At 42.5% G+C, this 16,607-nt stretch overlaps 1 protein-coding gene across 3 annotated transcripts in view; it reads right to left on the bottom strand.

The window, feature by feature from the left end:
• Window positions 1-16,607, bottom strand: part of ZFYVE28 (zinc finger FYVE-type containing 28) — a 188,754-nt gene that overhangs the window by 47,529 nt on the left and 124,618 nt on the right. For all 3 annotated transcript variants that reach the window (XM_056554962.1, XM_056554960.1, XM_056554961.1), the window contains exons 4-7: window positions 15,667-15,869; window positions 12,359-12,448; window positions 7,917-8,006; window positions 7,176-7,277 (exon numbers count right to left, since the gene is read on the bottom strand). In XM_056554962.1, the coding sequence (XP_056410937.1) occupies window positions 7,176-7,277; window positions 7,917-8,006; window positions 12,359-12,448; window positions 15,667-15,869 (485 nt within the window). The remainder of the gene's footprint in view (window positions 1-7,175; window positions 7,278-7,916; window positions 8,007-12,358; window positions 12,449-15,666; window positions 15,870-16,607) is intronic.

Below are 16,607 nucleotides of genomic sequence, written 5' to 3' on the forward strand. Positions count from 1 at the left end.
GACCATAAAGATTTTTACCCCCTCACTGCTGCAGCCAGTTCCACTCTTTAACATACTGCTTTTTATTGTTTTTTATTTCTTTTGATTTTTTTATCCACCTTTCAAGAGCCTTATCTTTTCTTATTCCATCTATGGAGCTGTGTGTTGGCCTGTTTTTGCAGGCAAATAGGTGGGAGAGGAAGTCTCTTCCATTTGTAAACCACTTAGATGCCTCAGTCAGCATTGAAGAGGTTATCTGGCAAAAGAAACAACTAATATAATTTCATTAGCCATAGTGCAGAGCTCTTCCATATCAGCTGTGCTGCTCCCTTTGTAAGATGTGAACAGTATGCTCCCCAAAATCCTCTCCTGTCAGCACGGTGGATGAGACTAGCAATTAAAAGGGGGAGCTTGCATTGCTGCTCATTAGATTTATGACTCATTAGAAAATGCAGCAGTGAGCCAGTTCTCAGTCACAGTGGTTTCCATCAGACCAGGCTCACTGCTGCCTTATCTAATGAGCCATAAATCTAATGAGCAGTAACACCAGCTGCTCCTTGTCACATCACTGGTCTTGTCCCCCGTGCTGACAGTAGGGGGGGGGGGTTGACACAGACTGCTTTCAGAGTGACAGCGTACAATGGAGAAGCCCAGCTGATTCACAAGACCTCTGCACTATGCCTAATGACATTATATATACTCTTTCGCGGGACAACACCTTCAAATGTTTAACCCCTTAACGAAGCAGGACGCAAATGTACGTCCTGGTGAGCTGGTATTTACCGCACCAGGACGTACATTTACGTCCTATGCATAACCGCGAGCATCGGAGCGATGCTCGCGTTATGCGCGGCAGGTCCCGGCTGCTGATAGCAGCCAGGGACCCGCCTGTAATGGCGGACATCCGCAATCGCGCGGATGTCTGCCATTAACCCCTCAGATGCCGTGATCAATACAGATCACGACATCTGCAGCATCACGGTACTTTAAATGGATGATCGGATCACCTGCAGCACTGCCGCAGCGATCCGTTCATCCAGCATGGCGGCCGGAGGTCCCCTCACATTGTTCCGGCCATCTCCCGGGTTCTTCTGCTCTGGTCTGCGATTGAGCAGACCAGAGCAGAAGATGACCGATAATGCTGATCAGTGCTATGTCCTATACATAGCAGTGAACAGTATTTGAAATCGAGTGACTGCTTTAAATAGTCCCCTATGGGACTTTTAAAGTGTAAAAATAAAAGTAAAAAAAAATTTGAAAAACCCCCTCCCCCAATAAAAACGTAAATTGTCCCATTTTCCCTATTTCACCCCCAAAAAGTGTAAAAAAAATATTTTAGATACATAATTTGTATCGCCGCATGCGTAAATATCCCAACTATCAAAATAAAATGTTAATGATACCATACAGTGAACGGCGTGAACGTAAAAAAAAATCCAAAATAGCTGCTTTTTTTTATAACATTTTATTCCCCAAAAAATGAATAAAAAAAGTATTAAAAATTTAATATAAGCAAATATGGCATCAATAAAAAGTACAGATCACGGCGCAAAAAATGAACCCTCATACCGCCGCTTATACGGAAAAATGAAAAAGTTATAGGTCTTCAAAATAGCGGGATTTTAAACGTACTAATTTGGTTAACCAGTTTTCAATTTTTTTAAGCGCAACAGTAATAGAAAAGTATGTTATCATGGGTATCATTTCAATCGTATTGACCCAAATAATAAAGAACACATGTCATTTTTACCGTAAATTGTACGTCGTGAAAACGAAACCTTCCAAAATTTGCAAAATTGCGGTTTTCTTTTTAATTTCCCCACACAAATAGTATTTTTTGGGTTGCGCCATACATTTATGGTAAAGTGAGTGATGGCTTTACAACGGACAACTGGTCACGCAAAAAACAAGCACTCATACTAGTCTGTGGATGAAAATATAAAAGTTATGATTTTTTGAAGGCGAGGAGGAAAAAAACAAAAACGTAAAAATAAAATTGGTTAAAAAGGTATGGGATTGAAGATATCTCCAAATGCAGCCATTACACCAGGAGCAAGACTGACAGGCACAGCTGGACTCCCTATGGCAGTTGTGCGGCCACAACTCCTGTGCCCCTGTGATTACCATGATGTGCGCAAACAGTATTTTGCAGACACTCTCATCTTACAAAGTAGATGTACTCAGAGCGGAAGGCTCTGCTGCGGAAATTCCGTTGTGTACACTGTGCAGCGGAATCCCCTTGACAGCAATGAGACTCTGCTGCACCGGAATTTCTGAGCAGGAATTTCAAATCGGAATTTCCCTCAGTAGTTCTGTAGTGTGAATCCAGCCTTAGAGTATGCTCATTCTTAATCTGGCAAGCAAGTTAAATGTAGTCTGCAGCGCTTTTCCTGCCATCAACTATGCCAGATAAAGTCAATAGGATCATTGGGATTCACCAGTACCTGGCATACTGGAGCCATCAAGTCTCAACTATAATACAGGAGCCATGATGCCAGTGTGAACAGAGCCTTTAGAAATCCTTATACAATGAGGTAACGTATTTGGGCTCTGTCCAACAGCTAACACGGAGCAGCAAGCTTCTAATGCTTGATAAACACATTGACACGCTCCGTCAGGCGCACACAGCAAACAAACAGAATGCTAATAACACATAGTAAATGGTTATAGCTCCAGAGGAACAATAAAGAAGGTCGGTTTGTGGGGACGGTATGTGAAAAAAAAGCTCAAATTAATCTGATTAGCGGAGCTCACAGAAATAACCGGCCCGGCAATCTGGGACATAAGCGGCATAGCGAGGCTTCAAGGCTGGAAAGTAAGAGGGTCACCAGCAGGATCACATTGCAGCCTCATCTCCGAATGAGGGAAATTATGCATAGTCTTAATGGTTCTCATTTGTGATTTCCAAAAATAAAAAAATTTAAAAATAAAAAGTCAGTCATCCATGAGGTGGAATAAGTACCAGAGCGGAGCTGAGGAGCTTGTATAGACAGACGTGTTATTAGATATGGACACAATGGTGGCAGGACTTACAAAAGATGCTGGCAAGACAGAAGGCGCACAGCTAAAAGCAAGCTAACGTAGTGCCTTCTGTAAAGGTAATTTTTCTCTTCACACTTGCTTAGTGGGTGGGCTCTTCCTAGTGTAATGGTAAAGCTGTGCTGTGGGGTCTGAGTCAACCAAAAGTCTTTCATTTGTTGCTCCCCCTCCCCTCTCATAGCATACAATCCTGCAGCTGCATCCCCCTTCCCCTTCCTCTCTAACGCCTATTATCTGTATTACAATAAATTTTTTTTTTGGTGACGGAGGAGGTTTCTGAAGATGGAATGATGCCAAATTACTCTTATAAGATATATTACAAACTGTAATGTAGAACTGATTGAATGCCTATTTTATGTTTTTGGCCACAAGGCTTCTGCAGGTGAATACAAGATTTCATGTACAAGCCAAAAACATCACGTCACAAAATTACAGCGATTTTACAGCAAGAGAGTGTGGTTTATCATTCAACTCCTGGCTGCATGACACAACACACCCTGGGTACATTAAGGGAATGTGTCACCTACATTCATTTTTCCTAAATAGAGCCAAATACTATTAGATGTGTTTTTTTCTCTAATCTGTTTCTATTTTCTGATTGCAAATTTTTATTACATTTTTGCACATTATTATTGGGGCTGCCATCTTGTCTGAGCCATTTTAACAGCCATTTAGTGAAATGCTTTACCCATAACAATAGACTGGATCTGTCCCATTCAGATGAATTGGAGATGCTATTGGGCATACTCTGTTACCATACTCTAGCCCCCTGCGATCAGACACTGATACTGCAGATAGGGGATAGGAAGTTAAGTACCGGAGTTCCACTTTAAGGGGGTAATAGACAACACTTAGGGGCTAATCCCTCTGGACAGTCCTTCTTAGTTAGAAAAGCTTTCTGAAGGCTTTTGTACTTCTGTTATTTATAAAGAAGTGGTAGCAAGTGTCAATTTTCCCTGCAGCACCACCACAGGAAATATGAAGTATTACACGGTCACAATTGAAATTGATAGGCTGAGTAATGCGTGGGTGTGCCCTACAAAGATGGAGATGCTCTTTATAGTTGTTCTGTTGACCCCCATTAACTCTAATATATTAATTCTATTATATAACCTGTACAATGTCTCACAGATAATACCTCACCATAGCTCAGAAAAGAGCTTTTCACTGGTATCTATTATATTAAACACAGAATTATTCATTAAGAATGCAGATTAGTTGTCCCCCTCCCACAGGAGAGTGTTTGGGGGTGCAGTGAGTAGGATGGAGCAGAGAGGTGTTCAATCATCATTACCATACGGAGAGTCACAGCTCGGAGCAGGGGTGCTGTGTAGAAAATTAGCTCCAATTAGACGACACCGGGATGTTCAGGATGCTTACGGCTGAATTCATTTGCCTTAATCCCCAGGTATTATCTCAGCATCACACAAGTAATCAAAAGCTGCATATCATTATTAAGAGGCAACCGGGAAGCTTAAAACCCTCACAGCTACTCCGGCAAAGACCTGCACCAAATGGCTTCAGAAACATGCTGTAGGGACAATTTACCAATATGGCCAAATGGAAAGTTACCAAAAGTGCCTTGGTGACACCACCTCACACTGTGCACTGGACGCTGCTGTGAATCACTGGCCTTAGAGGCCATGTGCAGCAAGTGAGCGGGATGACTTGGCGGCACTTACAGCAATCATAGGAATCTATTGGGTTTAATACAGTGTTTTGTTCACTGGCTTCATCCAGTAGACCAACTCCATTTTATGGCAGGCCCATCTGGGATGTTTATGGTCTTGCTGTTGGGATCCTACAAGATCAGTAGAAAGTGGCAAAGTATACTTTTGCCAGTAGCATTGTTGTTGAGGTAATGAAACATAACAGAGTATTCCATGATGTTAATAGGCATCCACTGCCTTGACAGTTCCAGGTTCTCTAGTGGTGAGGGCCATGCTGGGCGAATGCAGCTCTTAGCTTTGGCTAAAGGGAGGATTTCTGAACTTTGTTGGAAGCTATAAAATTGGGCAAACTTAAGGGTCTGAGTGACTGAAACCAAATTGTGATGGCTAAAAGACTAAGTCAGAGCATCTCCAAAAAGGCTTGTGAGATATTTTCTGTATACCAAAGGTAACTCAAGGAAGGAAAACCGGTGAACCAATGACTAGGGTCATGAGTGCCCAAGGCTCACTAGTGGGGAGTAAAGGCTGCCTCATTCTTCTAATCTAGAGTTTATCAAACCACATTCTTATGTGAACTGCTCAGACATCTGTTCATGTGGTGTGAGGGTCTGGAAGTTTAGTGCATCCTTAGCCCATACAGATGCTCAGAAAGGTCTAAAAGCTAGATACACCATCAGTCTTGGGGCCCTCTGGAACATTGTAATGAAACTCTGCAGATGTTCTTATGTGAAACTACTCTCACTCTGGGTATGCATTGGGCATCCTATAGAGGGAATTCCACCAAATCATGAATGTTCAACTGAGCATGCATATTTATGGGGAGGTTGATGGAGTAAGCTGTCAGCTTGTGCCATGGGATGCATGATGCCATGGGAGTCATATGATGTTATGCAATTAATGTTGCCTTTACTGAGAATCATACAATACAGGAATTTAGGTGCACTACTATGGTAGATGTATACAGTGACATTGGCTATCCCTCAACACTGATGTTAAAATTGAGACATTCGCCAGTATATCCTTATATGAAGGACATACCAGAGCCCGCACACCAACGCCAAGGTTTCTAGAATGGCACTGTATTGTATTGTTCTAATTGTTACACATCCACACCGTCTATCTGGTGTAGGATTCTATTGTGGCACTCTCCATTGTATGCATTTTTATGCTGGGGATCGCCCCTAGCAACGGACTACAAGGGCAGGATCTGCTCCCCCAGTATAAATGCACAACCGCATTTGGGGTTGAGCACCTTCAGCCATTTGAGACCATGTTTTTTGTTGTTGTTTAAATTTTATACTTGGAGGTGTGTAAACTCTATATGTAATGCGCCTTTTTAATGCGCCTTTTCTAGGCAGCATTATGGTAGCACCTGTGAGGCCATGCACCTATATTAGCCAACTTAGGTGGGGCTTGCAGTTTGCCTCCCTCCTTCCATTGTATGTGTGTTTAGCCATGCTGGAGGGTATCTGGGAGGACTCTGTGAGCTGACCTAATGCTACCGTAATTGCCCACTGGCCCCTGTTTTGCTTATCACGCACAGGTAGGTTTAGCGCTAGGTGCCGTGCCATTTGAGAAACCTTGGCGTTGGTGTGCGGGCTCTGGTATGTCTTTCATATAAGGATACACTGGCGAAAGTCTCAATTTTGAAATCAGTGTTGAGGGATAGCCAATGTCGCTGTATACATCTACCACAGTAGTGCACCCATATTCCTGTATTGTATTGTTCTAACTGTTACACATCCACACTGTCTATCTGGTGTAGGGTTCTATTGTGGCACTTGTAGTCCGCTGCAGGCATCCTCCATTGTATTCATTTTTATGCTGGGGATCGCCCTTAGCAACGGACTACAAGGGCAGGATCTGCTCCCCCAGTATAAATGCACAACTGCATTTGGGGTTGAGCATTTCCTGCTATTTAAGACCACGTTTGTTGTTGTTGTTTCTACTGAGAATTATGAAGAGTTGCAGCAAACCATAGCACTCATTGCAATAACTCTCAATTGTTTTTTTTGCACCCTGCCCAGTATTTATACGTAAAAGTTTGGCGACTCCTCTGCCCCGCTCTGTAGCACAGGCTTCCATGCAGCTCCAGTTTAGCACACTGCTGAAGTCCCTCGGCTCACCTATATATGCTATGGTAACACAAGAGTTGTGGTGAAAATTGGGTTAAACATTTCCAAAACATCCAAGAAGAAACAGGTTTAATAAAAGTCCCAGACAGTGGATATGTAGGATTGAGCTGAGGGAGTAAAATTCTATATTATTACTGTGCTTTCTGTACATATAAATGATCGGGTACAAGAATAATAATCCCAAAACCCATAAGGCAGCAAATAATATATGTAAAATATTAAAACGAACAGAAGGAGGACCAAGGTTGGAATGAGATCGCTATTCAGTGGGGCACGGAGGAGCCATAGGCATGACAGGTACTGCACAACGTCTATAAAGAGAATATGCAGAAGAAATGAGACAATAACTTGCCTGATTTTTCGAAGTAATGTGTGGAAAGGCCGGAATAGTTCAGACATGTCTTCTGCTTTGCGATCGAGGTTTAGTGGTCCTTCAGAGTAAACAACAAGCCCGCTGGTAAAAAAAAAAGTAAAAGAAATAGAAATTAGTATACAAGTCAATCTCTACTGAAATCTCAAGTGGTAACATTTTTATACTGGTGGCTTTCAAATAACCTAAACAGTCTACAAATGGACAGGGCGTAAAGCAAGTGGAACAGGCTACTCCAGAGGGTGCACACAGCTATTGGTATAGAATGGCACTCTACACCGGGGCCTCCAGAGGTATCAAAACTTCATCTTCCAGCATGCTGGGCCAGCCACCGGGTAATTGGGACTTTGGTCACCAGTATCTGTATGGGTGCCTGCTAAGACAACAGGGAAAATGGAGGGGGGTGATATGGAAGTGAGGACTCCTCTGGTAACTAGGACAGACATACACAGGACACAATTATCACTAATAAAGAACTGAGGGGGAACAGCTATATCTATTAAATGAACAATGTTGACTACTTGGGGGGAGGGCGCAATGTACCACACCCAGGAGTGTTATTGCTGGCTAAGACTTGTCCAGTCCTCTTCTAGATCCAATATACATTTTCTGGGACAAGTTACTGCGCTGGAGGCCTGAATGGCTGAATGAATTCAGGCCAGTCATGGAACCGGAATCATGCCTTCTGTTAGAAGCCAAAAAACGTAAGCTGCCAACACTTACCATACGATAGCTAGTCTTGGGATTGTAAACATTAATGCTGGTTCATAATCATCAATCATGTCTTGAGTGAGGTATCCAAGCTTTAAGGCTCTGTATAGAGGAGTATAAAAAGGCAAAGCATTACACAACACATTTTAAAGCTGGAGAACTTCTTTTACAATGCACTTGCATAAATCATTGGCTTCTCCCATCGGTAAACCTCAAATCTGTATGTAATTGTACCCAGGAGACCACATTCAAGCTCTAAAAACAGGTTGTTCACCGTCCAACAAGTCCTTACATACCAGAAGGCTTAATCGGTCCCCATGTCAATAATGTGCATGTCCTAAACGTTCTGATCCTGCCTTCACCACAGACTAGGAAAATGGCAACACCCCGTTGACCATTTATTCATATATTTCCAGGAGGAATAACAGAGCATCTTCATCTTTCGCTATTGAGCTAATCCTCCCGATTTCTCCATATGCATGCATGTTCTTTTAGGTCAAGCTCGTGTCTTCAACGGAAAAGGGAAGTAAAAGGTGACCCCCATAAAATTTAGAGAAGTCACCCAAACTCATTTTTTCATCTAATATATGGAGGCCTACTGATTTTTTCCCCATAAGAATCTAAAGTTATTGGAGAGATAAGATGCCGTTATCAGGTGTGGCAATCCCATTTAGAACATGTGAATGTTCATCCAAGCCATTTGTGTGTATGGGGTAAATGAGATCCTGTCCGAATGTTTATTTAGCCAACAACTATGGAAGTCGTGTAGTTCTTTCACTGTGTGGTGTTGTCTCAGAAGCTCCGGGCTCCTCCCTTACTCCCAAAACAATGCATCATCCTCTGCAGTTTCAGAAGGCATGGCTGGATCTTGTCTTTGAGCTCAAGCCCCACCCCTGAGATGTGTTTACAGCATGCTGTCTTGTGCTGAACAAAGCCACAGGCAGAGGAGCAGACAAGGAATGAATACAGCAGCTTTTGCAACAGCTATGAGCAGGCAACTGGCAGGAGTGATCTGAGAGGGAGGGTGGGAGGACCGAGAGAAAGCAATGCATTCTGGGAATTGTAGTACTGATCAACTGCTCAACCAGGAAGCACAGTAAATATCTGACATAGAAAGAGACCAACACATAAATACATTTTTTATTGTTTCACATTTGGGGCAAAAAGGTAAGCAATGATATATGCAGCACTTTTATTTATTTATTTTTACCTGATGTCGGAATACCCCTTATATCTGCAGTGCTCTATATGGTGTTATTTAGGGAAAAGGGTCCATGTACTGTTTACGCCCAGGAGTCCTCTACTGTCTGAGGTCAATCTTTATGGAAGTTGGTACGATGCAGTATGCCTACATAAAATCTGAGACTTTATTATGCATCTCCCTATTCCATTATTGGCATGAATCCAACTTATAAATAGAAGAGGGAGACACCCAGTAACACTGTAAAGATCCTCTAAAAAACACGGTATGCCGCTCAGCTGTGGTAGCCTGAGCACTGTTCAGCTTTAAAAGGATTAAACCTATTTCCTATACGCCTGAATGTATAACAGAGAGCGTGAACATTTAAATCAGCTTTTCTGCCAGGAAATAATTCAATTACATCTGCAGCACAAACCACCTAATACATTGCGGATCCGATAAATCTATGGGTCAGCCTGGTGTGTTAACCAGTGGATGATAATACCGTTTTACACTTGGACAATTCCTGTAATGGTTCTTTCCTCTTTTACAAGCAGAATTTTAATTACCGGCTTATGTCGGGACAATCTGTAGTTGGGGAGGGAGACTTATCACCAGCAGGAGAGGCAATTCACTTTACTTGACCCAAGCAAATTCAAGACGTAGCAACTTGACTTAATGGCCTTAGAAAGGCCACATCTCCCTGGTACGGGATCAGCATACTGAATAATGAGGAGAACGCTGGCAGGAAGCATTATTAATAAGAGGTGTTTGGAATATCAGCTGGAAATAATAGCGCAATTTCCAGGAACAATAAACACCCTTTAGGCTATTTTGGCACACACCTTCACAGAAACTAGTCAATAGGCCAATTCTAAGCACCCACAAAGCTTGAAGGAAGTCTGTAAGCAGTGCTGAGCTGTCATGCATTACCAAGATTCCAGGTGTCGTTGCACCCCCACTTCTCAACCTCTGTATAGGGTAATCTTGGTAATCCAAGTTGCATGACCAAGAAAAACATTGTTCAATCTTCTGGCCATTATAAGTGCACAAAGCTCCCTGTAGATGCATGGATCACCCATGTATGGATTTCGCTGACACTTCCCCTCTCAGCTATGATTAACATAGTGGTCTAGTGGTCTCCTGAATGGACTCTAGTACTATCAATGAGAGCGGAGCAGAGGGGCCAGAAAAACACCATTAGGGTGCATTCACACCATGGTTTGTTAATACGGTCACGGATCCAGCCCGCATCTCATTCATTTGAATGAGCCGACCGGAGTCAGATAGTGACTCCGGTCGGCTCATTTTTGCCCTGTATCCGGTCTTCTGGCCAAACTGACAACCACAGCATACTGCGATTTTCAGTCGGGCCAGAACACCATATATGGGGCAAAAATGAGCTGACTGGAATCATTATTTGATCAAATGAATGATATGGGGTCCGGGTCCGGCTGGGATACGGGAGCGCCCAGTTTTCCCATCTCCCAGCCAGATCCGGTCCCAGTATTGACAAAACTTGGTGTGAATGCACCCTCATGGTAGCTCAGTGAAAGGAAAAAAAGTCAATTTCCTGGACTTGTCGCACCTGAGAGATTGAACAATGTCTTTCTTGGTCATACAAGTTTAATACCGGAGACACCAAGTATGGTTGTACGCCCCTCCCCAATCTCTGTACAGTGGTCTCTCAAGTTACAATATTATTAGGTTCAAGGATGACCATTGTATGGTGAAATCATTTAATCAATTGTATATTAAGACCATGGGGGAGATTTATCAAAACATGTGCATAGGAAAGGTTGAACAGTTGCCCAGAGCAACCAATCAGATCGCTTCTTTTACTTTTCAGAGGCCATGTTAAAAATTAAAAAAAAAGCAATCTGATTGGTTGCTATGGGCAACTGGTCAACTTTTCCTCTACACAGGTTTTGATAAATCTCCCCACATAACTCTATGGAAACCTGGTAATTGGTTCTAAAACCCCCAAAATGTCATCCAAAATAAGAAAAAGTAAGTAAGTAAGTATTAAAGAAAAATAAGTAGATAACTAATAAAGATACAGCAAGTCCTTACACATAAAAGTAAGAAAGACCTGCTGGGAGCTGTAGAGGACAGGAGCTTCTTCAGGACCATGTTTGAGTTGTTGGTTGCTATTTCATTGCAAAACGTTTACTGTCTTTCTTCTGCACTTTATGGGGGGAATTCATCATTTGTTTTACTCTGGTTTTGTGGTGTACATTTGTCTCACAGTTTGTCTCAGATGCGGTTTTGAAACTATTCATTGCGACTTTTGCTTTAGAAGGTTTTTCTAAAAGAACATACCAAGTCAGGATTCCAGTTGATATCATGCAGTGGTAAGGAATTCATGATATGCGACTTTTCAGTTTGTCATATCTTTTGCCGCAACTGCGCTTAATTAGGTGCAAATCTACACCGGCCCTGACTTGGCTAACAAATCTGACTGCAAACAGCATTATTAAAAAGTCGCACAAAATGTCGCAGAGGAATCACCAAAGTGGTGTACTGAAGTAAGAAATGTGATCAGCACCAGATTTATCACTTGCCCTGCACCATGTAATACATCTGGTGCAGGTACACAGTTTCCACCTTATGAATTAATGGGGTAAAAAGACGTTCACCTACAACACTCTTGATGAATACCCCCTATGTGTGTAACAATACATTGCAAGCTGCTCAGTGCGGTTCAGTGTCAACCCCGTGAGTTCCAGTCCTTACTGACTTCTCCTCTATGCTCATCTAGGGGCTCATTCACATATGGGTTGGAGATCCATTCAGAGGAGCGCAGTTCACAGATTCTGTTAAAATGACTGCAGTTAAGGGGAGAAAAAGATACTGCAGATGAGTTTTTTTTCTCCTCTCAATGCCAATGGATACCAGAATAAAACCCAAAGGACTCTATTCAAAGTCAATGGGACCTGTCAAGACCCATGGGTGTCTATTGTGCAAAGGACCACCAGGCTCCGTTGTTTGTCTATGGAACTGATTTAATTTCAATTCATTTTACTTGATTTTATTAGGTTTCATCTTAAATTCTTATTCAGGAGAAGACATGAGAGGCTGTACAGTGAGCCTGGCTGACAAGATTGACACTAAACAGCATTGAGCTGCTTGAGATGTACTATAACATGCAAGCTGCAGAGGGTAAATGGTTATATTTATTAATCACAACCAATTGCAGAAAAATATTTTTTTTGTTTACAAAATAATACATTCAACAGCCTTCAAACTATTTATCTGCCCCCAGGATGCTTACCTTTCTACAGTTTCACAGAAAAGGACGATTACTTCTTGCTGCACATAGTACTCTTTCGGGGATTTTACAGGTACCATTGCAGACACATAGCTGTGGGAAGAAACAGAGGTGATTTAAATGTATGTATACTCAGTATAAGCATGGGCTGTATGTCATCAGTATACACCAAGATACCAGAGTCAACAAGCCTGCTGTTGAAACAGCACAGTATACACTGACTTACCTTCTGGTCAGTATCCCAACAAATACAGTCCATACATGGTGTGAACCCAGCCTCCTGGGAACCTTCACCTGATCATGACCAACGCATACATGTAAAGGTAAACACTGTCATAGTTGTGTTATAAAACTTTAGATTAAGTTCACATGGGTTGGTTTTTACGTGAATTTTCGCAATAAATCCTTAAAACAATTGGAAGCCAAAACCAGGAAGCAAATTTTTCCCCAATTCATGGGCACCACTTATTTGTCACATTGGCCAAATTATGGAGTAAACTTCCGCACAGTGTACTAAAACAAGAATAAAGATAGTGTGGGTGAGTTGCCCATAGCAACCAATCAGATCGCTTCTTTCATTTTTCAGAGGCCTTTTCAAAAATGAAAGAAGCCATCTGATTGGTTGCTATGGGCAACTCAGCAACTTTTCCTCTGAACAAGTTTTGATAAATCTCCCCCATAATCCACACTATGCATAATTATGTATCTAGTTCCTGTGCCTTTTAATCTTTGCTTTGAGTTCCAACCTGTATAAATTGCTGGGATTTTTCTAGTGTGTTTAATAAACGCTGTAATAATGACTATTCAATATACACCTGCAAATTTTCTACAACATGAGAAACGATAAATGAAGAAAAAACTCAAATAATTTACACATTCTAAAAAGAGGGGAACTCTAATACACTAAGCTAAAAGGGAACATCATAAATCTTGTCTGGATTAGAAATCCAATGTTTAAATATCCTATTAGTATACTGTAAGATAATAGGACGGAGGACTTTATTCAGGACACTCATCTATTTGTCACTATGAAGGGTGGCTACACAGAGGAGAGCTTGAGAAAGTCTGTGTCTTACAGCCAATAGAGTGCATGTAATGCCTTATTTCACCTGTTGGAGTGCTGCATGATAAAGGAACACCTATAATAATAATAATTTATTTATATAGCGCCTACAGATTCCGCAGCGCTTACAATTATGGGGTACACACAAAGACAAGTATCAGACAAAAAATTACACAATAACTATTCAAACAAGAGGCGTGGGGATATATTGAGCATATGTTGAGGCCAATTAGAGACTGTTGTAGGCCTGTCTGAAGAGATGTGTTTTCAGGCCACGTTTGAGACTATGGATGTTGTGTTGAGTCTGAGGGATTGAGGGATAGCATTCCAGAGAATCGGTGCAGCACGAGTGAAGTCTTGGAGACGGGAGTGAGAAGTTCGGATTATAGAAGATGTTAGTGTGAGATCATTAGCAGATCGTAGAGAACGTGTAGGATGGTAGACAGAGATGAGAGAGGAGATGTAGGGAGGTGCAGCACTGTGGAGAGCTTTGTGTGTGAGACTGAGGATTTTGTACTGTATTCTGGACTGAATTGGTAACCAGTGTAGTGACTGGCACAGGGAGGAGGCGTCGGTGTAGCGGCTGGAGAGGAAGAGGAGTCTGGCTGCGGCATTAAGGATGGACTGGAGAGGAGAGAGTTTGGAGAAAGGAAGGCCTATTAGTAAAGAGTTACAGTAGTCGAGGCGGGAGTGAATCAAAGCAATAATGAGAGTTTTAGCAGATTCAGTAGTGAGAAACGGGCGGATTCTGGAAATGTTTTGGAGATTCAGGTGACAAGAACATGAAAGAGACTGAATATGGGGAGTGAAAGACAGATCAGAGTCAAGTATAACTCCAAGACAGCAAGCCTGCTGCCCGGGAGTTATGGTAGTACCACATACAGAGATGGAAATGTCAGGGTTAGGTACAGTATCAGTTGAGGGAGAAAAAACAAGAAGTTCTGTTTTCGAAAGATTTAGTTTCAGATATAAAGAGGACATGATGTCTGAGACAGCAGAGAGATAGTCACTGGTATTCTGTAGGAGTGCAGGGGTGATGTTGGCGGAGGAGGTATAGAGTTGGGTGTCATCAGCGTAGAGGTGGTACTGGAAACCAAATCTACTGATTGTTTTTCCAATGGGGGATGCGTAGAGTGAAAAGAGTAGAGGACCCAGGACCGATCCCTGGGGAACCCCGACAGCAAGGGGAAGAGGAGAAGAAGTAGAGCCAGAAAACGAGACGTTAAAGAAGCGGCCAGAGAGATAGGAGGAAAACCAGGCGAGAGCAGAGTCCTTGAGACCTGCTGTCAAATACCTTCACAGATTACAGAAGATCACTGGAGATCCTGTAAACCGGACCCTCTATTATCAACCTATTTTTGAAAGATGCTTCTAGGCAAAAGGGATTGTGCAGACAATCCCTTAAAAAACATATGTGTAAAGGATTGAATTACCAGGTTCATTTCATATTCACAATAATGAAACTCCATAAAGTGGAGTTAAGAGGGGAAGGGTGGTCTGCACACTGCTTCCACTTACCAGCCCTATTTTAGTCCTAACATCTGAGCCTCAAGACAGAAACAGTGCCCCTAACACTGTGGTGCTAACCATGTCAATTAAACTATTAGGTGAACTATAAACCAGTGTGTGAACCCATCAGCTATGGTTTTGGGGGCTGTATATCGGTTGCACTAACCTTATTTCCTACTTTAGCCCTCTACGCAAAATTTTTCCGATAAAATGGGCACTGTCAGATTCAAAAACATTTAGATGTTGTACATCTTGGCAAAACTTACATTTTTATAATATAATTCATTAAAAATGTTATCTGCTTTATTATTAAAAAAAATTGCATCATCTTTGTCCCAGCTGAAGCACAATCTGGGACAATGTCCAGTAAGGGGTGGGACTAGCACTCCTCAGTGCTCACTCCTGTCCTGTCTACCAGGTTCCTGTCTGAAAACCAAAGGAGAGGGTTAAAGAGCAGCCTGCAGTGATTGGATGACAAAACCCAGCACAGCACAGCAGAATCAGGGAGGAATGCATGGTGAGGGAGGGTGGGTTCTGTGCTTGCCTGGGACACGCCACCTCCTGAGCAGTGGATGTCAGAATGAGTGAGCCAAATACAGAAACTAGACACATCAAAAGACAGGAAAACCATCAGCATGACCTAGCGAATAACCTATAGCAGCATTACTTTTTCCTGTGATAGGACAGGTACGCTTTAAAAAGACAAAAAAATTAAAATTAAATCTACTATATGATTTACCTTAGTTCAAACTCTGCAAAGAGAACATCAAAGTGCCGGAGAGAGTCTTTGATTTTTTCTGTATAGATATTCAGATCCCTGAGAGCCTGGTCTCTGATGATATTGCGAACTTCCTCAAGGCTTCTGGTCAGGTCTTTAGCTAGCGGTCTCATAGCCATGCTCTCTATCTCTCGGTTCATGATGATTGAACCGGCAGCCAAACACTGTTGGAAGAGAGGAGGATTAACAGCAACATGACAATATGCGTCAACTGTTCCATCACATTCTATGGTTCTCCATGTTTTGCAAAACTACAACTCCCATCACGCCTTGACAGCTTCTGACCAGTGGGTACAAAATGCATGGCATAATTACAGGATAGGTTATAAAAGCCTAACAGGTGCAGGAAACCTAACCTGGTCGACCCATGACCTTACGATTTCTCTTGGCTTTATGACCCATAAAGTTTAATTAAAAGATGGCCTTGCTCGCGGAAGGGTCCAATTCAGGCAAACCGAAGCGAACAATCAACTCTCCATTCAAAGTGGCCAATGTAAATCTGGAAATAACCTTTTAAAATACTGGGTTATAAAGCACCTGTGGAAATCCAGCACACAAGTTTAAAGGGGTATTCCGGCTTTATACATCTTCTCCCCTATCCAAAGGATAGGGGATAAGATGTATGATAGCAGGGGTCCCACCGCTGGGGACCCCCCGCAACCTCGGTGCAGCCCCCGGGATTCTGTGCCGGGCACTACCTCCGAGACGGGGACGTGAGTTCCCAGCCAAGCTCCCTAGTGACGTCACACCACACCCCCTCCATTCAAGTCTATGGGAGGGGGCGTGGTGCGTGGCCGTGACGTCACGTCCCTGTCTCCTTTGGAAAGGGGATAAGATGTATAAAGCTAGAATACCCCTTTAAGGGAGAACTTTAACCAAAATGTACTTATCCCCTATCCCTA

This window comes from Hyla sarda, chromosome 1 (assembly GCF_029499605.1).
Source record: "Hyla sarda isolate aHylSar1 chromosome 1, aHylSar1.hap1, whole genome shotgun sequence".
Lineage (NCBI taxonomy): Eukaryota > Metazoa > Chordata > Amphibia > Anura > Hylidae > Hyla > Hyla sarda.